At 37.6% G+C, this 23,811-nt stretch overlaps 6 protein-coding genes across 7 annotated transcripts; 2 read left to right on the top strand and 4 right to left on the bottom strand.

Moving 5' to 3' along the window:
* Window positions 1-1,993: 1,993 nt before the first annotated feature.
* On the bottom strand, window positions 1,994-3,087 carry LOC121254567 (40S ribosomal protein S29). Its single transcript, XM_041154660.1, has 3 exons — window positions 2,915-3,087; window positions 2,292-2,391; window positions 1,994-2,186 (listed from the first exon to the last, which is right to left on the bottom strand). The coding sequence occupies exons 1-3, from the start codon at window positions 2,974-2,976 to the stop codon at window positions 2,178-2,180; spliced, it is 171 nt and encodes a 56-aa protein (XP_041010594.1). The 5' UTR covers window positions 2,977-3,087; the 3' UTR covers window positions 1,994-2,177.
* Window positions 3,088-5,374: 2,287 nt separating this feature from the next.
* On the bottom strand, window positions 5,375-6,264 carry LOC121254565 (60S ribosomal protein L38-like). The gene is made up of 3 exons (XM_041154658.1): window positions 6,125-6,264; window positions 5,805-5,988; window positions 5,375-5,617 (listed from the first exon to the last, which is right to left on the bottom strand). Exons 1-3 carry the CDS (start codon window positions 6,125-6,127, stop codon window positions 5,595-5,597), a joined length of 210 nt encoding a protein of 69 aa, XP_041010592.1. The 5' UTR covers window positions 6,128-6,264; the 3' UTR covers window positions 5,375-5,594.
* Window positions 6,265-9,469: 3,205 nt separating this feature from the next.
* LOC121254564 (probable polyamine transporter At3g19553) lies at window positions 9,470-12,340 on the top strand. Its single transcript, XM_041154657.1, is given in 3 exon segments — window positions 9,470-10,011; window positions 10,014-10,881; window positions 11,531-12,340. Coding segments are annotated over 3 exon segments (1,515 nt in total). The 5' UTR covers window positions 9,470-9,908; the 3' UTR covers window positions 12,075-12,340.
* A 1,255-nt stretch (window positions 12,341-13,595) lies between these two features.
* Window positions 13,596-17,385, top strand: LOC121254561. 2 transcript variants are annotated; one of them, XM_041154654.1, is made up of 3 exons: window positions 13,596-13,839; window positions 14,225-15,441; window positions 17,248-17,385. In XM_041154654.1, exon 2 carries the CDS (start codon window positions 14,330-14,332, stop codon window positions 15,398-15,400), a length of 1,071 nt encoding a protein of 356 aa, XP_041010588.1. In that variant the 5' UTR covers window positions 13,596-13,839; window positions 14,225-14,329; the 3' UTR covers window positions 15,401-15,441; window positions 17,248-17,385. The 2 variants fall into 2 exon arrangements, with proteins under 2 accessions (XP_041010588.1, XP_041010586.1); XM_041154652.1 differs by lacking the exon at window positions 17,248-17,385 and having other exon boundaries at window positions 14,225-15,806.
* LOC121254562 lies at window positions 16,999-17,952 on the bottom strand. The gene has a single exon (XM_041154655.1). It carries the CDS (start codon window positions 17,950-17,952, stop codon window positions 17,077-17,079), a length of 876 nt encoding a protein of 291 aa, XP_041010589.1. The 3' UTR covers window positions 16,999-17,076.
* A 1,083-nt stretch (window positions 17,953-19,035) lies between these two features.
* LOC121254563 (PXMP2/4 family protein 4) lies at window positions 19,036-21,896 on the bottom strand. The gene is made up of 4 exons (XM_041154656.1): window positions 21,444-21,896; window positions 20,547-20,775; window positions 19,642-19,766; window positions 19,036-19,481 (listed from the first exon to the last, which is right to left on the bottom strand). Exons 1-4 carry the CDS (start codon window positions 21,777-21,779, stop codon window positions 19,395-19,397), a joined length of 777 nt encoding a protein of 258 aa, XP_041010590.1. The 5' UTR covers window positions 21,780-21,896; the 3' UTR covers window positions 19,036-19,394.
* Window positions 21,897-23,811: the final 1,915 nt, after the last annotated feature.

Below are 23,811 nucleotides of genomic sequence, written 5' to 3'. Positions count from 1 at the left end.
AGAAAACAATAGGACAGTTTAATGAGAATGTTCACCTCAAAGATTTTGTAAAGTTAACTGGATATGGTTGTTGATAAAAAACATTGTAAAATAGGAATAGTTGTAGCAATAAGAGATGAAGTTGGTAACTTTTTGGCAATCTTGAGGAAAAAAACAAGACTTAATGTGTGATCCTAATCTAGCAGAGGCCATAGCAGCAGGGACAACATCAAAGTTTGGAATAGAATTGGGTATGAGGAAGGTCATACTCAAAGGAGACTCCAAAAAAGTGATCAATGAACTCAATCTAAAGAATCAAAATGGAAGCTACTTTGGGATGACCATAAGTGATACTCAAGCTACAATGGCAAAGTTGAAAACATGTATAGTCTGTCATGTAAACGGGGAGGGCAATTTGATTGCCCATAATCTAGCTAAAGCTGCTTTACGTGTTTCAGATTACATAGTAGACATGGAGGAAACTCCAATGTATTATCAGATCATGCATGTTATCAATGAAGGAAGTTGTTTCTCAAAAAAAAAAAAACTAACGCAAGCCACCGAATTAAATGGTCTAGTAAATGGTTTTCGAAAAGAAGTAACAGAATATGATCCATTTCCAATATTCTCACATTGAAAGCCTGCAAAAATGAAAAAGTAAAGCAGCGTCAACATATTGCAAGCAGAGATAAGGCTGAGGACTACCTGTGGTTTGCACACATGAATTTGGTAGCAAGCAAAGAGTGGCAACTAATTTTCATTAGGTTTCAAACAGCAGCTAATTGCGATGTGAGATTATGAGCTCCCCCAGTAACAGTGGCTCCTAGTAAATAAGCAAGCATTCAGTACTCAAATGTCTTTAGGAGTACATATTGCATCTAAAGTTGCAAAAATATTACTTCTCTCAGTAGTAGAAGAAGCTCATGCAGTCGTATAGTAAATATCTGCTTGTGAATGAAACAGCGGAACCGAAATGGGCCGTACATTTCAAGAAATACGCCCCTTCGTTTCAAACCACCATCCCTCTTTCCCGAGCACTTACATCCCTTCTTTTCCTAAACTCATATTATACGAAGGAAACATTGAAACGCTAACAATTATTAGACCACCTTAACGCCCTTTCTTCTCTTATCGCTTTACGCTACACTTGCGTCTTGCATGGAAGAATATTTTAAGAGTTAAATGATATATAAATAGAGTTGATGAACTAAAGAGCAACTCATGTAAGCGCACATATCGAGTTGATGATGCATGGTTTTTTGTTAACTAAGCGTACTATGCCCTCTTAATTTACTAAATATATTTACCGTATATACACCCGTGTGGATACGAGTACGATAGGACCACCACCCCCCACAACGAAATATGCCTCTCGCCCCCTGAATTGAAACTTTCTCGAGCTCTGTTTGAGCTACTCGTAGGTTGCAGGCTAAAAACAATTATTGTAGCAACCGATACTTGGACTGATGGCGTGAATCATTATACACCAGAGAAGTAAATTCTGAGTATGAAAAATTAGAGACCAATACATCATTAAATGGAGTAATTGGAAGAATTATACAGCTACGCGTGATTTCACCACACATGGCATCACAACTCTTAGGCCATCAACAACCAAAGACACCAATCTCTCAGCAGCATGGATTAAAAAAAAAAACCGCAAGACATGCATTCGCGCACAAGGCAGAGAACGTAGGCACCCCAGGGATCAGACTAGCACAATCTTTAACGGTGTTGGGTCTTGACTCATGACCAATGTTTATGAACTATGAAAGATGGTCAATTCCTAAGCAGCTTTAGCCAATCAAGGAATACATATCCCAGCACTACCATTCATATATGGAAGAACTAACCGTCATGTTGCACATAAACGCCAATGAAAAACTACAAAACCATTTTTTTAAAAGAAGTAAAGGAGGTAGCCAGGTCTTATACTCAATTAGAAGTATTCCATTACTCATGAGAAAAATCTAAACGACGAGAACGAAAAACAATGGCAGCAAACAGAAAATGATAATTTGTAAATGATCTTCAAACATTTGAAGCAAAAAAATTCATACTCCCGTCATTGAACTCAGGTTTAAACATTACATAGAACTAAAACTGAAAATCAAGAGGTTCTTCAAACTTAAAAACCACAAATCATATCATGCTTCAGCCAAAGCCTTTGCTCTTGTGGAACGGACGGACGAAACCCTTCAGCGGTACTGCAAGAAAAAAAAAACCGAATCCACCCAAAATCAGATCAGATTAGGAAACAATCAGAACCCAACATTCTGAGTAGGATAATAAACTCGTAAGAAAGATAATACCTTAATGAAGCCAATTTCCTTGGCGTTGCTACGGAAGCATTGCCTACAACACATGAGGCCGTACTTCCTGATCAACCCATGGGGATTCCCGCAAACCCGACTATCAAGCAAAGAAAAAGGCAACACAAAACTAAAGTCAGTACCTTCAAACTTTTTAAGCTAATCCGAGACCACGTACAAAATCACTACTAGAAGGCATGAGCCCTAATATTCCAATCCACGGAAACTAATTTCTTTTCAATTGACATTTTTCTTTTTTTGATAAGTTTCTTTTCCATTAAAATTTTTCTTCGTGGCAAACGTCTTTTAACATCATATTAGTTTGAAGAAAAGTTACCTTTCTGATCATACTCGAATACATATATATTCTGCTAGAGAAAAGAATGATCTTTTTCACGCGATCTTAGCGAGTTATATGATTATTTCCGCAAGTATCAGAATAACAACCAACGGCACAAAACAAAACCGAACAGAAAAAAACTACGAGAGAATAAAAACCCTTAATAACTCTGTAAATAATTCAAAAGCCTGACAAGGATCGGAACAAGTTAGATTTATTCTTTCAATCAATGATAAATCTCGGGGACCAAACAGGTTGGAAGAGAAAAAGCGATATTCCGTACCAGGCGCGGGAGCCAGGGCCGTAGTTCTTGGGGTGAGAATTCCACACGTTGGAGTGCCCCATGATCTTGTTCTGTGTCTCAGCGAAAGGGGAAATTGGAGAGAGCTGCGAAAAGCAAGAGGCTTTAAGAAAACCCCTGAGAACGCAGCAACACCACAAAGACGAGGCGTGAAGGATATGTCGTATTTATCGATAGTGGAGTCAAAACCCTAGTCGGGTCGAACGTACTTCGGGGAATGAAAACGTACAAGCCCAACTCAAGCCAGCCCACTTAATTGGGCTCTAGCCCAAAAAACCTTTTATTGAATTTACTTTATTAAATGGTTGAACGGCGTTGTAATTTTCCTCACGAAACAAGTTTGACGGCGTTCTACCACACTTTGTACGATAGTATAATTTTTTTTTTTTATGTTTTTTTTAAAAAAATAAAAAAAGAAAAAATACAATACTAAAATATAAACAAACATAACTCTTTAAAAAAAAAAAAATCTTATCGGTACAAATGCATTTTATCGGTGCATCTGTCATTTTCCTTCAACTATTTTATAGTTGAATCTTGCTACAGTGCCCAAGAAAAAAAACCATATAAAACACAACAAAGAGCACTAAAGCAGTCACAATTCTCGGCAACACCTCTTCTCTCAGGTAACATAACACTATTGTTTGGGTGCTGCTGCTCAGTTTCATGAATTTGTCTCTTTACAACTACAATTAATATAATTGCACCTTTTTTTTTATTTAACAAAATAATAAATTCACTAATAGTTACTTTTTTAATTATTAAAAAATAAAATACACGAAGGATAAAAATGAGGAGATAAAATCATGGACTAAATAATATTATCCTTATTCTTTTTAGTTTGCTACTTTTAGAGGCAACTTGTTTACCTCAAACAAAGCTGCCCACCCATCGAACTATGTGTTGCAAACTTGTAATTACCAATGGAAACGTTGACGTCAATGTATAGGCGTCAACACCCGAGTGAAAACTGGTTATGTTTATGCTGTAAGCAAGTGCTGTGCAGCCGTTTTGTGAACAAGCAGATGCTCCAGTATTACCAGCAGGCGAATCATTGTCTGGCTCTCGGTCACTAACATATTATTGCCTATTTTGTTCTGTTATTTAGATTTTCTCGGCAACGTATTACAAAGTTGTCTTGTTGATGCTCTGTTTACTTTTGGGAAACAGTGATCTGTCGGTCTGGTGCTTTTCCTGTGATGCATATCTGGATGCTCAGGTATTTTGCAACTGCAGCCTGTTCACATTACTCTTATGAGACGGCCTACATACTGAAATTGGCCAGGCCCTGCCGTTTCGGACGGTTTAATGTTGAAAGTCGTGATAATCTAGCTGAGGGTGAAGGTTCTTCATCATCAGGCAGTTGAGGTTTTTTCAGGCTTTGAGGTTTGCCTACTGGTGCAGAGGGCCGGGTGTTGTATAAACTTTGAATACTCTAGAGATTCAGTTTACTAGTCTTATATTAAACCCAGCACCGAATTGCGAACATATATTATAAGGCTTAAAATATTTGTTTCTTTATGGACCATTCTTGGGGCCTCTAGAATTACAACTCCTATTGCCTGCCATAAAAAAATGGCATTCAATGCAAGTCACCAGGCCAAGGTAGGACAGATACATGCCATCCGAGCTGGCTGCATAACCTTGTACCAGAGATGAATGCTCCTTCGAGAACACTAAACACAAAAGGTGTCGTTAGAGAGAGCGATCAATGGAAAAGTGCAGACACTACAAATAATGCAACTCCAATGAAAAGCCGAAGACTAGAGTCTCTGAAACCTTGGGTTAGTACTCGGGGAAGCTGAGAATCGTCTCGGACTCTCACTTCACGTTTGGTTTTCCCGAATGGGAAAGTGAAGCACAAACACCATGAGGTTTGGATCCTCCGAGAATATAAATTGTGCACTAGTTGTACAGTTGCACTTGTACCCCCTCGTCTAGTCAGTCATCTTGGAAGATTGAGAGGGGTATATAGTCGTGATTTGAGTGTTACTGAGACACGTTACCCGCATCTGCCAGCCATTGTGTTCTTGGCCAATTTAATACCAAGTTATATAACACATTTTGCAAATTGCAACTCAACCTGATCCACCATAGGTCCAAAAATGAAATCAATCTCTGTTCCTACCAACAACATTGCGATAAAAATTGAAAGGCCCATTTTGTTTGGACGAAGCATTGAAGCAACAAATTCATTGTCTTGCAACAACCCACTATAACTTGTATGTTCTCTGAAGCAGTTTTTGCTGCTGCTAGTCTCACCTACATCAGCGTATCCTGTCCCGGAAGCATATCACTCTTAGTTGGAAAATTCAAACCAGGTTTGAAGAAATCGATTAGGCTAGAAGGAGAACTCAAAGCCAAAAAAGACAAATCAATTGGCTATAGAATCCAATTCAACCATCCAGAATTTAACAAAAAAACAAGCAAGCAAGCCAAATATACCAAACCAAAACTGCAATTACGCAAAATTGAAAGTTGAGTTTCCTAATGCGTTTAAGGAGTTCATGACATCCTCCTAGATTTCAAGAGAACACCAAGCCCAAATCCATTACAAACGAGGTATTTCTACCAATGTGAAAAAACATCCAATAAAACAACAAAACCCATTCTTTTCTACCAATAACCATTTGACGCGCTTGGTTCAGTCAAGGTCCCTATTTCACACGTCTTGCACGCTCAAACCTGCAAGCAAACAAGAAAGCAAAAAAAGTGGAAACATTAGATCATCTAAGCATTAAAGAACCAACTGACCACGTACCCAAAGGATTGAAGAAAATAAAAACCAGATTTAAGACAATAAATCGACAAAATCAAATGGTATAATGATTTGTGGATCCCGGCAAAAAGTAATGCTTTTTTTCATACTGACCGGGAGGGAGAGACTGCTTCAACTTGTTAGCCTTCTCGGAGTCGAACACGCAAAGCGTGTACAGGTACTTGGAGCAACGAACTTTGAACTTGAAAACATCTTTGCTTTTCTTGATTTTCACAGAGCGTGCATCTTTCCTTCTTGCTGTGAGAAGGAAATCTTTGATCTCGTGGATTTGCTTAGGCTGGGAATCGCAACGGAATAACAAAAAAGAAAATTAACCTTAGCGAGAGAAAAGAAAAATAATAGAGAAGTTGAAAACTAAAGAACAATGGAAAACAAATGTCATTGAGAATGAATAGAGAAGCAGAGATCCATACCATATTGCGACCGAGAGAGAGAGAGAGGGGACACTCAAAACCTAGTGAAGACGATGAGATATATAAACAGAAACGACCCGAGTGCTTTATTGGGTTGGGCTAACAGCTGGCCTCAGTTGTGATGGACTGTGTTGGGCTCAGGCCCGGTTAAATTTGGTCTCGTGTTCTGGTCCGTTTGAATCTTTGTTAACACCTACGCTAAAAATAAATTTACGAGATATAAAATTTATATAAATTTTTGCAAAAAATAAATTCATTTAGAAAAATTGAAAAAAAAACTATTTTTTAATAGCGCGATTTACTTTTTTACAAAAAATTTATATAAAACTTGTCTATTTAAAATTTATACCTAACATTCCTCAATATCCAAACAAAAAATCCAGTGATTTTTATGAAATAAATGGATCTGTTTTGAGACTCATAGTGCCCGATCCTGCTTCGATCATATATAGTCATTACCCATCCATCATTGATTTATTTTAATTTTACAAATATAAATTTATCAAATAGTTAATAGGTATTACCAGATCCATAGATCTATTATTAGAGGAATTGAAATAAGAAAAAAGTATTTCTACTCAAAAGCTCTACACAACGCACGATACGGATCAGCCAACATGGTTTTATTTTATTTTTATGTGTTGAGACTTCTGTGACTCTCAAACGCGAAACGAAAATTTCATCCTAAACCGAAATCTTCTTCACCCAAAACGCAGGTTTCTCCCCAAAAAGATTAGAAGAAAAATTGTATTGGAAACTCTACATAGAGCCTTTTATCTCTCTGGGATTGTGAGAGAGTCGAAATCAGACAAACTTAAACACAGAGCACTGTGGAAGGATAAAATACTATAGCCCAGAGTTGGCCCAGCCCATCAGGCCACTATTAGAGACGAGGAAAAAAAAGAAAGAGACAATGAGGGATATGAGAGCATGCAAGTGTCAGAGGGGTCAAAGGGAAAGTAGGAAGAGAAGGGAAGTTAATACACGTAAAAGGGTCAGGTCCCATCACTGCAGACTAATATACACAACAAAGAAATATATAAAAAGCCTTCAACAGATGACAAAAGGACTCTCGATAAAATCTTCTCTTCTTCTTATTTTTCAGCAACCTCTTGAGGAAGACAGCGGCTTCAAAAGGAATAGCTCATACTTTCTTTGTACAGTGAGAAATGATAGGCCATGAGAGACTGTAAACGAATATATTATAGTAGACTTTTCCTCTCTAAACACCCGTGAATGTAGGCAACATGCCGAATCACGTAAATATGTGTGTCTCTAATTCTTACTTTCTCTACACTTATTTTCTATCCACTGCTATGAATGTACCCATCGCCACCATACAATCGCACCAGAACACTGCCGAGGGCTCCAAACAATATCGATCAGGGCCCAGTCGACTCAGTGAACTGGGAATAATTATTTCTCTCCCTCCAACCTATTGTGTATTTTTTCAGTATCAACAGTGACAACGTCTATGAGATTCGTTTCACTTTGTTCCTTATTCAATATACTAAAAAATTGTCATTCTCCCATCTCCAGCTTACAAAGTGAAACGAATCTCACAAACAGTGCAATTGTTGATGCTGAAAAAATCAAACAATGGGCTGGAGGGAGAGAAATAGTCAATTCATGCCTGCAATTCTTTGGGGCAACTTGTTCTAACAAAAGTCATTGAGAATCTTTAAGATAAAATACACCACAAAAGCCATCAACAAGAAAATAAAATAATCCACTTGTCTTAAGTAATAAATGCCTTCAAGGGCAAATTTAGGTGACGGTGCATTCGACCGCGTATGATGCAAGTTTTGAGCTCGGATGTGACAGGAGATTGGCTCGAACACGTAATGTGCGAGCGCAGAGCTCGGATGCAGGGGAGGCTGGCTCGACCACGTATGGTGCGAGCGCAGAGCTCAGATGCGACGGAGGCTGGCTTCGACCGCGTATGGTGCGAGTGCGGAGCTCGGATGTTTGTTGTTATTTATAAAGTGTATGTTCGTTTGATTCCTTTGTTTTTGATTTGTTATTATTGTTGGAGTTTGTGTAATGTAATCCATGCAAAGCGATCAGAGGACCCATCGATTGGAGAGCCCAGTGCTCTATTTTTTGGTGCAAAAACAGAGGCCTCTTGGACGTCCAATGTTTACTTGGGCGACGGTGGTGTATGGCGGGGGTTGTGGAGGATCTTGACGTTGCACGGTGGAGGAGACTGTGACGTGGTGGTTGAAACCGTTGGACGTGTGTGGACGAGTGACTGGTTCACGGGAACCGAAGGAGGAGGAGGTATGCTTTGAGGTCGCTTACGGTAGTTGCTCGGACTCTCCTTCGGGTTTGATCTTTATTCTACGGACTTGGGAAAGATTGCTCTAGGAGTTGGGAAAGATGAGGGGTCTCTGTGATTTGGGGGGATACGAAGGAATTTGCTCTGTGAGTTGGTTTTAGGGAGGGCCGTAAGGGGGAAATGAACGTTTTCATTTCTTTCCCACGTAGGACGCGGTTACGCTGCAGTTCTCCAGCACGGTTGTATATATCATTTTTCTAAGAATATAGTATCACTCATATTTACTCACCATACTTTTGTAGAATTAAGATTGCTTTTATCCGAATTTAGCACGAGATAAATGAAGTTATTTTGTTGAAGTTATATTTTACAAAGTTATTTATTTAAATAATATATATATATATATATAAATTATCTAAATCAATAGGCGTGACTAAATATTATAAAATCTTTGATAAAGATAAACAATATTTTTAAAATTAAAAGCTATGCTATACCACAATCTGCTTAGCAATTAGTCATCTCTTATGTTTAAAAATTAAAATTTTAAAATTTGAAGAGTCAAATTTGTTGATACCTAATTCTCAATTTGTATAAAATTAAATTTATTTTTAATTAATTTATAAGATTTGATTTTTAAAAAAAAATTATATAAAAATGTCAGTGAGGTTCTTAATCCAAAATCAAAAAATAAAAAATAATCATGAGTAAATTGTAATAAAATAATAATCGTAAAAATATGATTATTGCTCATAACAAATCAATATAATAAAATAGAATAAATATAGATAGAAATTACTATTAAAAGTATGTATTTTACATATATGATATGACATTATCTAAATTATACATCTCTTTACTTGAATGTTAAAAACAATCAATTAGAAATATGTAATGAGTATAAAGTGCGCTGTTACAATAGTTTCTAACATTACTCAATAAAATATCAGTAAAATAAAGGAGTTGCACGCAATTGTTGACAAATGCTGGCGACTATGTGCCTGACCTTCCACCTATCCCCACGTGCATTTGATAACGCGTGTAACAACATATAAGAAGTCAAAGGTTGATTTTTCTCTCAATTTGATAACAATGGATCTCTCGCATTTGCTTGCAGAATCAATTCCCTTGTCTGAGTATTCCGTATTCTCGGCATTATTGGAGCAGGGCAACCAACCTTTGAAGTTTAGGAACGCTATCGTTTCCGAGGAGTAGGATGAGAGAGAGAGAGCAACAACGCGAGTCCTTGAGTTGAAGATAAGAAACCTCTCTCTATGAAGTCGAAGCTATGCCATATTCTTGTGTAATCCTTCAAGACAGGTAGTTTCTGAATACCAAATCCAATCTCCTGCTTCATATTTGATCAGTTTAGAATTATGGGGATAAAGGGATTAGCTTCATCTCCCAAGCAAGATCCGATATTTAAGCATAACTCGATTGACTGAATAAACTTTGGTGGTTCAAAGTTTGGATTTTTCTCTCTATCGCTCTCTTCCCCGTCTGTGGATGGGTGAAGAGGGAATGGTAAGTGATGCCAAGAACACTGCAGTGAAACCAAATCCAAAACTAACGGTGCTGCCTCTTATAGCTCTAATCTTCTATGAGGTTTCCGGGGTCCTTTTGGAGTAGAGGATTCAGTCAGGGCTGGAGGAGGCCCTCTTCTTTCTTTGCTTGGTTTCTTGATATTCCCTTTGGTCTGGAGCATTCCTGAAGCTTTAGTGACGGCTGAGCTTGCCACGAGCTTCCCTGAAAATGGTGGATACGTTATTTGGATATCTTCAGCTTTTGGGCCTTTCTGGGGATTCCAGGAAGGATTCTGGAAATGGTTCAGTGGTGTTATGGACAATGCCCTTTACCCGGTTTTGTTCCTCGATTACTTGAAGCATTCTTTTCCGATCTTCAGCCGGTTGGTTGCACGAATTCCAGCTTTATTAGGAATTACCGTTTCATTGACTTATTTGAATTATCGAGGCCTGCACATTGTTGGGTTTTCAGCAGTTACCCTTGCGGCTTTCTCACTTTTCCCATTTCTAGTGATGGGTATCCTTTCAATTCCCCGAATAAGGCCTAAGCAGTGGCTTGTTGTGGATTTTAAGAAGGTGAATTGGAGGGGATATTTCAATAGTATGTTTTGGAATTTGAATTATTGGGATAAGGCAAGTACTCTTGCGGGTGAGGTTGAAAATCCGAGCAAGACATTTCCAAAGGCACTTTTTGGGGCTGTGGTTTTGGTGGTTTTATCATATTTGATTCCACTACTTGCAGGAACAGGTGCCATAAAGTCTGCACCTAGTGAGTGGAGTGATGGTTATTTTGCGGAAGTGGGGATGTTGATAGGTGGCTATTGGCTCAAGTGGTGGATCCAAGCAGCTGCTGCAATGTCCAACATGGGGTTGTTTGAAGCAGAAATGAGTGGCGATGCCTTTCAACTCCTTGGGATGAGCGAGATGGGCATGCTTCCAGCTATATTTGCTTCAAGGTCAGTCCTTCTGCCTGTACGTTCCTTACCCGTTGCTTTATTTGATACAGTTTCCAGCTTCATTCTTTTTACTTAAGTTTAAGATTTTAACTTAAAAAGATTGAGAGGTGAGATGAGAATTTTGTGTTTTGTTTAAGAGTTTAAAATATTGTGTTTTAATATTATTATTGTTTTGGGATTTGAAAAAGATGAATTGAAATTTGAAAAAGTTGAATTGTTTATTATATTTTGTATGAGGATTTGAAAAAGGTGGAATGATGATATAATATGAGATGAGAATTTTGTGTCTCATCCCACCCCTGAACCTGCCGAAGTCTAAGGAATAAACTAAAACTATGGTGCTTATCTCCTAGTCTTTCCAAGAGATTCATTCTATTTCAGTATTTAGAATGGACCTTATTCTTCGCTAGATGTACTGAAAATCATATGATGCATTGCTTCCTTTTAGCATAATCTAAACCCTGGCATTAAATTGATGAGAAGCTACCAAAGTATTTATAGTAGTATCCTTCACATGATCTTCAGTTGGAAGTTTTTTGCTTGCAATGTCCAAAAGTAGTTGACTGTTCCATAAATTTCCCTGATGTTTGGATTTCACAAACACTGTAATTAGCTATTATCTAACAAGTGGCTTTAAAATTCCTTGTAGGTCGAAGTATGGGACACCCACAATTAGCATTTTGTGCTCTGCTACTGGAGTTATCTTCCTGTCGTGGATGAGTTTTCAGGAAATCTTGGAATTTCTTAATTTCTTGTATGCTATAGGAATGCTTCTTGAGTTTGCTGCTTTTATAAAATTGAGAATTAAGAAGCCAGATCTTCACAGACCTTATAAAGTTCCTTTGCAAACATTCGGGGTGACAATGCTTTGCTTGCCTCCAGCATTAATGCTTGTTCTTGTTATGTGCTTGGCTTCTGCGAAAACATTCTTGGTCAGTGGTGTGGTGATGATCACAGGGTTTTTACTGTATCCTGCTTTAGTACATGCAAAGGATAGGAAATGGACTCGATTTGATGCAGAACAACCTCCATCGCCTCCCGATAACTCTGTCGAGAGCCATTCGGGTGTGTCCCAACTGCATGAACAAGTACAGGATGAGGCTTCGATTGGTCTTCTTTTGAACTTGTCATCTACTAAGAAAAAAGAAGAATCCTCTGAAATCTTGCTGGGAGAAGACTTGAAATCGGATTAGAAGGAGAGGTCCTTGGTGTTACTTTTTAGAAGAATGGGAATGAAATACACGCTTGTATAGAAAATTATAAGTTTAGGATTCTGCAAGGTAATTGGAACCCTCCATTGAGCAGGATGGGTCGTTCTAAAGGCAATTTTAGCAAGTATTGATTCAGAATGACTTTGTTGGCAATGTGGAACAGATGACTAATAATCGTAATTGATGATCAAATGATGTATCTCAAGACAAATTATGAGTGGAGTTTCTTGGTTCTTTTTCCCCAATCATTTTTGGTTTCTCCTTCTATCAAAACCAAGCTTTTGACACTGAACGTTTGCCTTTGTAATTTTTAAAATCATTCCCAACAAGCTCACTTCTAGTTTTGCTCGAACTTGGACTTGGAATAAAGTTGATCAGATCAAGCTACCAGAGTCAACTTCAGCTTGACTTGCCCCCTTCAGCAACCCTATTCCAATATTTTCAACACTATTTTATGTTAAATCTTATATTTTCATTTACATATATATAATTTTTATCATTTATTTCTCTTTTACTTGTTAAAAAGAAAAAAAGAAAAAAAGCAATCAAACATACCAAACCTTGGCCCGGACTATCTTGATAGTTGTCGTCTTGAATTTGATTTTTTAGAGTTATTTTCCAAGTTCTAAAGTCTAGAGCAAAATAGATAAAATGGCTCTAAGATATTTATGAAATATATAATGCTATTTAAGAAATTATTTTAATGAGATGGATCTCTTTTAAATCCTAACTCTCTAAGGGTACATTTGGTAAATGAGTTGAGATGAGAAATTCTCAAAACTTCTCACAACTTTATTCTCAAGTAGAGTAATGTTAGATACAGTCACGAGTTATGCAGTACTGCACTATTTTTAAAAAAGAATGGAGTCTGCTATTAAAAATTTAAATTTTTTCATGTGAATCTTATATTTATTCATTTTTAAAAAAAAAAATGAGTGCGTGACGCTTATGTACTCATATTTATTCATGTAAATATGAGAAATGATATTTACAATTATAAAATGTACCAAGTATCACGCACTCCTTTTTAAAAAAGTGAGTAAATATAAGATTCAAATAAAAAAAATTAAATTTTTAATAATAAACTCTACTCTTTTTTTAAAAAGAAAAATTCTAGACATAAGTTTCACACCCTGCACACCACTTAAAAACATGTGATTTTACTCTTTTACCTTCATATTTTATTCATCTTTTTAAAAAAGAATAAAATCTATTATTAAAAATTTTATTTATTTTTGCATGTGAATCTTATATTTACTCACTTTTTTTAAAAAGAATGTACAATATTTGATGCACTCTATAACTGTAAATGTTATTTCTCATATTTTAAATCAATATTTTCTTTCTCATTTCTCAAAACTCAATAAATTATCTTATTTCAAATTATTTTATTACTGTTGACGGATTATATTATTACGTCGAAAGTAGCCACAATCCTGGACTTTTTTAAAAGCTGAAATCCTACCATCTTCTCAAGAAAGAATTCTCTGCCCAAAAAAAAAAAAAAAAAAAAAAAAAGGCTCAAGAAAGCACACGTGTTGACATGAAGAGTATATGGAATCTCGAAATGGCAAATAAGCCCCTTACATCTTAGTCCTGTTCGTTCTTCCGCTGCTTACGTTACAAGCATCATAAATATCAGACAAAAAATCGATCGCCCTAAAGAAAACTAATGCCTATTGGAGAAAATAAAAAACAAATTCGATGGGACCATAGCCAATCCAACCGCGACCTCGACCCAATTCAGGTGCGTATCTCACTCTTTCTTTCCATTTCATATTTTTTGATCGAAGTATCTCACTCTATCTTATTTCATTTCTCAATTCGCTTTTTGGGTTTTCAATTCTCATCGTAATCTCCAATGTGTTTCTTTTACTGATGAAAAGAACTGCTACATATATAACAATTTGTTCGATTCCCGCCTCGGTTTCTTTGTTTCTCTGACACTTAATTACGTAATAATTAGGTTGTGGGGTAATTTTTTCAATCAAAGTTTAGTTTGTGGATTTTAAGCTTGTTTCAACCCACAAAATGTTGCGAATTGGCCTTCACTCTTTTTCTTCGATCTTCATAATTTTTTGAATAACCATGCGTTGCAATCGTTTACTGACGCGGTATTGTTCAATATGCAGATGGAAACATGGTTGGGGAATTAGGGTTGTGGGTTTGAATTAAAGATAATGCGATTTTTCGTCTGAAGATTTGTGTTTTGGAACTGAGGTATTTGGATGTGAAGGATGTTGCCCGATCAGGACAATCGAATTGATACTTTAGAGCTTAAAGCTCTGATTTTTAGAAAGATTGGGCGTGAAAGGGCTGAGAAATACTTTGATCAGCTTAGAAGATTATTCACTTCCAAGATTAGCAAAAGTCAGTTTGATAAGTTCTGCTTTCGGACTATTGGGAGGGAAAATGTCCCTCTTCACAACAGTCTTATAAAAGCCATTATCAAGAATGCTTGCGTAGCTGAAGTTCCACCTTCAAAAGGTATTAGGAAAATAGGAAGTAAGCTTAGTGTTAAAATCCCAAATGGATATCAGAGAAATTGTCTTCAATCAATCTATGGGGATGCCTTTCCCCCTTCTCCTCGCAAGGGTAGGTCTCCAATTAATAGGGATCGCAAGTTTCGGGATCGCCCAAGTCCTCTTGGCCCACATGTGAAACCCCAAAGTGTTGCACTTGATGAATTGGTTTGTAAGGCACAAGAGCAGCAAAGTGCAACAGAATTGGTTTCTCTCGATAGCAGACCTCCAGTTGAAGTTGCATCTGTTGAAGATGGGGAGGAGGTTGAACAAGTGGCAGGAAGCCCAGGTGTTCAGAGTAGAAGCCCTGTAACAGCTCCATTTGGTATATCGTTGAATTTTGCTGGAGCTCGTAAATCTCTGTCTAATATATCTGTATCCAATGATTATCACCCAGAGACCTGTCAGAACAGTAGTGAGCTACCCGATACGAGATCATTAAGAAGCCGGTTGCAACGGAAGTTGGACATGGAGGGAATGAGTGTCTCAGTGGACTGTGTTAACCTATTGAATAATGCATTGGATGCATATATAAAGAGATTGCTTGAGCCATGCATGAGTTTAGCTGGGTCAAGGTGCGGAAGTGATAGCTCTAGACAACTAAACAACCAATTCCTACCTGGTTGTAGTGCGATGATACCTGGTAGACTCGTGCGAAGAGCTGCAAGAACTAGTTGCATTTCCATGTCTGATTTTCAGGTTTCTATGGAATTGAATCCCCAAATACTTGGAGAAGATTGGGCAATACAGCTTGAGAAGATTTGCTTGCGTGCTTCTGAAGAATGAAGAAAGCCTTATTGGCACATGGATTAGAAATTCAGCTGTGGGTGAGATAATAGACATGAGTTCATGTCCACGCTTCTTTTAAAAATTCAGTATTTTGAATTGATTATTGTCTGATATGATTTTGGTCTCACCTGTTACGGAATTCTACTGCACTGCCAAAGGAAATAAGTGGATTTTATGGAAAGTTTTGGATCTGGATCAAGTTGATTAGGCGACATTTAGATATAGGCATTGAGGATGGTTGGGAAGAGGGAGTTGTTTATACAGTAACATGTAGACTTTTAGATACATTTATGGGCCTCAGCGTTTGATGAGTGTAAACCCCACTTTTTCCAATTGATAGCTTTTTTTGTTCCTCTTCTTCGATGTATCCAAGTTAGGAATTTAATAAAGTATTATTTTGTTCAGAATGATCATTGTCATTTCCATTGCCTGTTAGCATTTCTGCTGTACTTGATCGTGAATCGGCTCTTTATTTGCATGTCTACTGTCTCTATTTGCCTATTTGGAAATGCAGAATAACATAAATCCCCATTAAGAGTTCCTGCGGGAAGGTTGGCCACTTACCTAATATATTTAATGAAAATGTTAAAAGCGGAAGCTTACCAACCATAACATGAACTTTTCCACGGACACTGTTAAAATTTCAGATTTATCTATTTTATTTAGAAACAAAAAGAAAACTAAACAAATACTAATTTAGAGTTTATGCATAATGCATGTGCCTGCCTCTCTCCGAGACAAAAGGGCTGCATCATTCAATGCAACTACACAGATGTAATGGATCTTGTCACACAACATTTTGTACGAATTATAAACAGTTAGGTATCGTTTGGATTTGAAGATGAGTTGAGATGAGTTGTGAATAGTAGTGAGATGGGTTGTGAATAGTAGTGAGATTTGTGAGTTAAAGTTACTGAATAATAGTGAGATAAGTTGAGATGAATTGAGATGGGTTTTGAATACAAACCGGGCAATTGTCTGGCCAATAATTTGGCTACCATCTCATATGTATTTGCGCATTCACATGACAGCTTAATGTTTGTGTAGGTAATGATACTTCCTGCTTACACATTCGTGTGCACATGCACCACATGCGGGTTAGATAAATCTCTCTTTGCCTTTTCATAATTTTGGAAAATCCAAAAAGTTTAGGTTGATGAGCCCATGTGATAAATCTGTAAAATGTCCCCCGGGAAGTAAAACAGCCAATGCACTTTTCAATGTTCATGAGATGTGAGATTCAAGTCGGCCGTGTAATATGATCTATATTTTATCAGTGTTTGATCGTTGTCTCTCAGACAAATGGAACCTCGACAGATTATATATCAATTTAAATTACATCAAAAAGAATTATCCTTTTTATTTTTAGGGGTTTCCCTCTAACTGATGCTTTTCGTACTTGCTTCCCAGGCAGTAAGGAATAAAAAGTTGGAGAATTAATCCTAGAAATAAATTCATTTCCAAGTAAGATTGATAATAGATCATTCAAGAATAAGAAATAAACTTTCAAGAAAACAATTTGTGGAAATATTCGATTTATTTGATATTTGGATATATATGTATATCTCACTCATGTACAAGTATATATTGCTAGTCTCTAGGTCGTTCTCATGAATTAAAGAGAGAACAGAGTAAACAGACAATATTGGATGCCCATGATCATTATCTCATGGCTAGTGATTGAAGATGTTGAGAAGGGAAACTCTGGTTTTGATTAGGAGCCTAAACAGGCACTCAAGTCTTTCTTCAAGATCTTCAATACTTGACTCTAACCTCCTTACAAAGTTTTGCACATTCTCAAAATGCGTGCTGTATTCAGATTTGCTTGTCTTTTGGTTGTTCAGGGAGTGCAAGGCGGTTTCAAGCATCTCAAGCTCATTTGTCTCTCTTACTTCAACCGCAGATGCTACTCTCTTTGGGTGCACCAACTTGGAAACCACAGACCAACTGCTAGACTTTGATTGCGACTTTGCCCCAGCTAGATAGGACAGTAAGGATTCAAAAACAGCAAGAGTGGCTGCTTCTACCTCTCTCAATATGCTAACCAAGGCCAGACTCTCATGCTTTTTGTCAGCGCACATACTTTCCATGCCCTTCAAGGCCTTCTGGATTGCCTTTCTGATTACCTTCCTAGAGCTTAAGTATTTCCGGACCTCATTTTTAAGAGCCATCTCGTCTCCACGCTTTCTGCGCATAATTGATTGAAGATCATGCGTACGTTCTTTGGTTTGTGACAAGGCATCTTTGGCAATGCCACACAAGTCCAAGAGAATGAGAGATTCATCGGATAACTCCTCGGCCCATTTCTGATGGTGCTCTTGGACGAATGCTTGCTGAGTGAGTGGCAATTGAAGTAACTTATCAACGGAATCATGTACATCCTGCAAACCACTTAGCTTGTGGCATATTGACGAAGAAGAAGAGCCAGATTCAGAAGCCCTCAAGCTACACAAATGCTCATCGAGTTGAGTAATGGCAGGGTGTGGCCTTGACGGCAAGCTGTTCGAACGAGCATGGTAAGCTTTTAGGTTCAAAGGAGAGGAAGCCATTTTGTTCTTTCTCAAGTCTCAGCAAAGAGAATGGCCCTTCAGTTGATTGCTAGCAATTTGCCTTCTCTTAACATCTGGCTCTACATATATCATGGGAGCGAGGAGACACAAGGAATCTCATACTTGAAAAAATATTTACGAGTTGTAACATGATTGCGATTTGGATCTGAATTATATCCTGGCACTGTTTATGCCATGTCCCCCAAACCACCAATCTGGCTCTTTGCTTAATTGTTTTAAATTGCATTCTGACTGAAGCATCTAGACAGAAGGTCCTATATAATAATTTCCAGCACAGAAGCAGTATCGGAAGCATCTCTTCCGATGCAAACAAATTGTTATGAACATTTCTCATATGAAGATCTCAGGTTATGATAAATGACTTCAAATCCTGTTTCTCCCTGCAGTCTCTCCGGGAGACAAAAGGGCAGGGTGGCTTCTGTGCACAGAGTTGACTTTAAACGTAGGCTAAACAATACTTACAATCATGTTATTAAAAAAAATTTATATTGATTATGGTGAGGCAGTCCTGCTTACAATCATGTATGGGTACATTATTTTTCAATTTACATAAGCTTGATGCAGGCATCCAGAGGCTCTTAAAAACTGTTTCCGCTTCCGCATGCGTCCTAACTTTCATCGCCTGTACATATGCAACACCATTAATTCTAGAGAGATGGTCGATTAATTTTATCAAGGGGTTCCTTGGGTGTTGTCCAAGAGGCAAGCATACTTCGCACATACGATTTCTCCATGTCCTTCCCCATTACAAGAATACACTTTTGAGGCAGGATTAATATATCAGATTGTCCCCAAGAAAGAGAGACAGCCAAAGTCACACCTGTAGGCATAATGCGACTATTTAATGGTCTTAAAGATCCATCTCAAAGTCACACATGTAGGCATATAGGATTCCTAAGATAAAGAACAAGAACATATAACTCTATAGGCAAGACTTAGGTGTAGTATGAAAAATATTCTGTCTGAACTGTAGCATTGGTAGCAAATCTCCAAAGCAATACTTATCCAAAGCAAAATAAAGACGGTAATTTCAGTCGTAAGGGCAGAAGACTCGGAACTAAGAGACACATATTCTCTGCAAATATAATTTGTCTAACAACATCTATACACTGCTTTACATAAGCCTTAGTAGGCAATCAAAGAATAAAAATTACGTGATTCGACTAGAAAAAGTTCAATAATTCCCACATAAGTGTGAAAAAAGCTGGTTGCCCCCGTATATTATAAGTGGAGTTGGCTCTTATGTTCTGCTTCAACCATGCTTCCGCTGTGTATATGACATTTGAATTCCTGCAAAGGCGCCTTAGATAGTTTGGTTTGTATGATTCCACAGGCATCTTCCACCCAGAGGCTGTGCGGTCAAAATAAATATCCGTGTATCTTCTGATGGCCAAACAGAATTGCACTATTGAGTCAATCTGCTAGGAGTTAGTGCTCACTTTATCTAGGCTTGCCTTGTATGTCATATAAACGGTCCACAAATATGAAAACGAATTGGTCACCAATGGCTGTCAAAATTAAAACACCAAGGACCACATTCACAAGTAAATAACCAGGTTTTCACAGTATGTAATGTGTGCTCTGACATCCCCCAATTTTCTGTAGACATTCAGGCCTGCACACTGAAGGGTGGGGGAAGGAAAATGAAAAAGAAAAGGGAGGGCGTACTTGTAAATGGACAGGTGCGAATCTGAATGTGACAAAATCACAGACAGGCCAATACATGACACCGTTGATCATTGTAGGGAGCAAGTCTCGTTTTAATCGCGCAACAATCTCTGCAATGTTTTCACCTGTTTGGACATCATGGAGACTGCTTAAGACAATCTTAAATTACAATGAAGTATATAGTTGAGACATGATTATGTGAGCACAATATTGCTAGCAAAAAACAAATTATGTGAGCTCTCTTGATAAAAAAAAAAAAAAAAAAAATGTTAGCTCTCTCTCTCAGTAGCCAACAATTTCCTTGAATGATACAAATTTATAAGCACAAGTCTCCTGAGAAACAGGAGACATTCCACTCCCAAAATCTCCTGACATCTAAAGTAGTAGTTCTTTTACAAACGCAACTTCCCCTAATCACGTCTTGCTTATATCAAAACTACATCAAAATTAGGTTAACCATGATTTCATTGGGGATAGATTAGTCAAATAACCCAAAATTTAAAAGTTCAAATATTTAGAATTCCTTTAAAAGAATGTCACTAATTCGTTAGTACCTTTCATCTTCAAGAAACTATATAGACTGTAATAATTATGCCATGCTCGATCACTTTTTCATATCATCGCTTAAATGAAAATCATTTCTATTCAATTCCTTGGCCAGTCTAGTTGCCTGCACCATTATTATAGTCTCAGAAAATTTTCATAATTTGTATTAGTTCCATTATCAAGTATACTACACGCCCAACAATTATTTGTTCCAGCTAATCAGATAGTTTATATAAAAGTCCGGAAAATGAAGAATATCAACGTTGAGCTACTGCCATAGAAATCAAGAGAATGGTGCATATACTTATATGAAAAGCAATACTCATCATAAAAACAGTCTTGTAAAGAGTCATGCAAACCTTGTAAACATGCATTCACAGAGAAGAAAACAGCAGTCATTGTAGGTCCATATAGTGCCTGCCCCATGACCATTTTCTTCAATGTAGAGAATAGATCCCGCTTTGGAAAGAGCTTTGACATGAAGTTGAACCAAAAATGCAGCGATGGTCCTAATATTAGCATGCCATATCCAGCCATGCGCAATATCCTCACAAAATCAAAAGTTTCTGTAGATGGTAGTGAAAGTGTCTGAAGAAAAAGTTGATGGGAGAACTCCATATAAGCATAGCAGAGTAAACTATAGGTACTCACAAACTCGGATTAAAAGAAGGTTATACTTTATCAAGCGTAGAACTATTCAACTTAAACACAGAAAAAGATTCACCCAAAAAGAATGGAAAAAGAAATTGAGTGCATCGCCATATCTTGTATGCTCAACTCATTCACCCAAAAAAGAATCGGTCCAGATGGTATATCTGATCATTTCAACCTGCAATATCAAACGCCAAAACCAGTATTTGTTCTAATAACAAAATAAGAAAAGTTGATGATTTTAAGAGACCTTTTCGCATAATCGCAAGTCATCTACCTGAGGTCGAGCTTGATCTTCAATTTCCAAGGATTGACCTTTTCGGTGAATAATCCTTGACACATTCGATACAACACGGGGAAAAAACATTTTGACATCTTTTTAGTATTATCAAGCACCCTAGGAACCGTGTTTTCCGCGTCAATTTCCTTAGTTTTCGATTTTTTAGAAAAAGAACATTTTCCAGTCGCATAAACAAACCAACCTCAAAAGTATTTTATTTCGTCTTCCTTCCCTGTTCACGACATCTAAACGACGGAGACCACACAGAACGAAGGTTTCAGAAACAAGCAGACAAAATAAGTACCCGAGATTTTCCATAAACTACCTGAGACGACAGGTCAGCGGCTGTGTAAATGAGCGCGGAGGTGACGCTCTTCGTTAAAACCGGCCGGGACTTCACCATCCCCAAGTACCACCCCACAAAACCAACTTTCGATACCGACGAAGAAGAAGAAGAAGAAGAGAAAGGCGAAGAGAAGAAAGATGGGGAGAGCTCGTATTCTCGAGTTCGCCTGAGGAAAACGGGGAACCGGAAATAAGCTCTAGACCGCGTCGTTTGGGTCCTCAAAACGGGAGCTCGGGTTTGGCCGTTAAGGTGGGTTATCGGATGGCTCTGGAACAGGCGGTGGATGCCAGCATTTTTCCGGAGAGCGGCGCTCATTTTGGTGGGTGTAATGTGTATCGTTGAATGGGGGTTTTGAGCGAGAGCTTGAGTTTTTAGGCGGAAAGCAAATTACAACTTGGACTTGAAGGCATTGTGCTGACTGACCGGGGATTAGCAACGATTATATATACACTCGCGTATATTCACCGGTTGGTGGGAAATTTGGGCGTTTTTACTCGAGTATCAATTGAGCTTGGTACTCGCCTTAAAAAAACTTAAAAAAAAAAAATCTGAAATTTATATAAAAAATTATATCTTTGATAATATATCTTATTTTTAAAAGAAATTTATAAAAATTGAATAATGATATACACCACAATGTCATCTCACTTTCATCATACTATATAAAATGTTGATGTCGTACTTCGCAACCTAGACAACTCCACATTGTTGGGTCTCGGTCTCTTTCCTAAAAGGTGAAGGATGGGGGAGCTCGAGGGTCATGATACCCCCGACGCTCAAGTTAGTTCAAGATAGGAGATGAAGAGAGAAAATGAGAGCTAGGGATAATGAATGTAGAAATATTCAAGAGTGTAAGTCAGTAACCTTTTCCAGTAGAGAATGGTATTTATATCTGGTCAGGGTGAGCTCCGAGGCAATGGTGGCAGGTGTGCGGTTTCATACTGGGATCGGATATCCCTGCCAGCCTCCTGCTTCCCTACAGATCTTACAAGTCTAACCAAGGTTGTCGCTGTCACCCAGGAGGCATGTCGCAGCGTGCCAACTCCCAAGATGCATTGAATGCGGCGTGGCCCCTGGCATGGCGTGCCCGCTCCTGCTCCATTAAATGTGACGTGGTCTTGAACGGGCTCGTTTGTCCTCTTGTGCCGTCCATATATCTATGTCAAGGACAATGATATCTCTAACGAACACTGTTTTAAATATCGTACCATACCAGCTAGTATATGTTGTACCGGCCACTAGTTCGGTATAAGTATTATATATATTTCGTACTAGCTCAAATACCGGCCGTATCGGCCAATATTTCAACCTATACCAGCCTATATTTCGACCCATACCGACTGATATTTAGGCCTCTAATTTTTTTTTTCATTTTTTCAAATTACAAGCTCATTTTTTGACTTTCAATTTAGATTATGTTATTTATAATATATATATATGTATTTATATATAATTTATTCATATATCAAATATTATTTTGGAATATAATTTATATATATATAATTTATTCATATATCGACTATCCGAAATGGTATACGAAACGGTACCGGTACTAGAACCGAAATATTTCGTTCCAGTGCCATAACCAGTACGACGTCCAGTATAGTATTCAAAATTTTGAACGGTTGGCTAGCTATGGTGTCAGGCTGCCCTGCTATGTCAGGGTCGTCCTCTTGTCAAGACACTTTGCCTTGTGTCCCTCCTTTTGGACTTCCCGAGCCGACCTAGCCCACCCTAGATCTTGTACGTGGGCCTGAGCCCAAACCTTATCTTAGGCTTGGTTTCTGGGGATTTCTCCCTCAAATAAGATATTACATATTACTCATCATTAGATGATAAAAAAAAAATTCATTAAAAGATTATTCAATGGTGATGAATATGTTACATTTTACATAATATGATGAAAATGAAATAATATTGAGAAATTCTATTTATAGTTTCCATTTGGAGACTATATATTTAGACCTTTTATTAAATGAGAAAAAATATCATTTTAAGAGAGATATTTTTATAATTTAAAAAAATTTTAAAGAAAAAATTGACTAAACTTGTATTGCAGTCCTATTTTAAAAATTTTATATAGCATTGCTCAATAATAATGTGGTGCGTTGAATTTTTTATTTTAAAAATTCTTTTAAAACACATGGAAACAGCAGCGAGTATACTTATTTTGGCAAGGCAGCGAGTACGAGTAAACAGGTACACGTATTGAGTCTCACAGTTGATACGTGCCGGAATCCTCTTTGAGAAGGTCCCTTGCCTTCGTTTCCAATTAAAACCGAACATAAATTTCCCAAATCTTCGGAGTCACCATCGCATTCTTGACACGTGTTTTCATTTGCCATCA

Source organism: Juglans microcarpa x Juglans regia, chromosome 3D (genome assembly GCF_004785595.1).
Source record: "Juglans microcarpa x Juglans regia isolate MS1-56 chromosome 3D, Jm3101_v1.0, whole genome shotgun sequence".
NCBI lineage: Eukaryota > Viridiplantae > Streptophyta > Magnoliopsida > Fagales > Juglandaceae > Juglans > Juglans microcarpa x Juglans regia.
The sequence above is the reverse complement of the archived record's forward strand: the minus strand, read 5'-3'. Positions and strand labels throughout refer to the sequence as shown.

Coding starts and splice junctions, on each gene's coding strand:
- LOC121254567 (XM_041154660.1), bottom strand. CDS start 2,976: ATGGGGCACTCCAACGTGTGGAATTCTCACCCCAAGAACTACGGCCCT. Junction 2,392..2,914: donor GGCCCTGGCTCCCGCGCCTG/GTACGGAATATC, acceptor TTTGCTTGATAG/TCGGGTTTGCGGGAATCCCC.
- LOC121254565 (XM_041154658.1), bottom strand. Junction 5,618..5,804: donor GAAGCAGTCTCTCCCTCCCG/GTCAGTATGAAA, acceptor GTTTGCTTGCAG/GTTTGAGCGTGCAAGACGTG.
- LOC121254562 (XM_041154655.1), bottom strand. CDS start 17,952: ATGGCTTCCTCTCCTTTGAACCTAAAAGCTTACCATGCTCGTTCGAAC.
- LOC121254563 (XM_041154656.1), bottom strand. CDS start 21,779: ATGAGCGCCGCTCTCCGGAAAAATGCTGGCATCCACCGCCTGTTCCAG. Junction 20,776..21,443: donor CCGCTGACCTGTCGTCTCAG/GTAGTTTATGGA, acceptor CTTTTTCTTCAG/ACACTTTCACTACCATCTAC. Junction 19,767..20,546: donor TGTGAATGCATGTTTACAAG/GTTTGCATGACT, acceptor ATGTCCAAACAG/GTGAAAACATTGCAGAGATT.
- LOC121254561 (XM_041154654.1), top strand. CDS start 14,330: ATGTTGCCCGATCAGGACAATCGAATTGATACTTTAGAGCTTAAAGCT.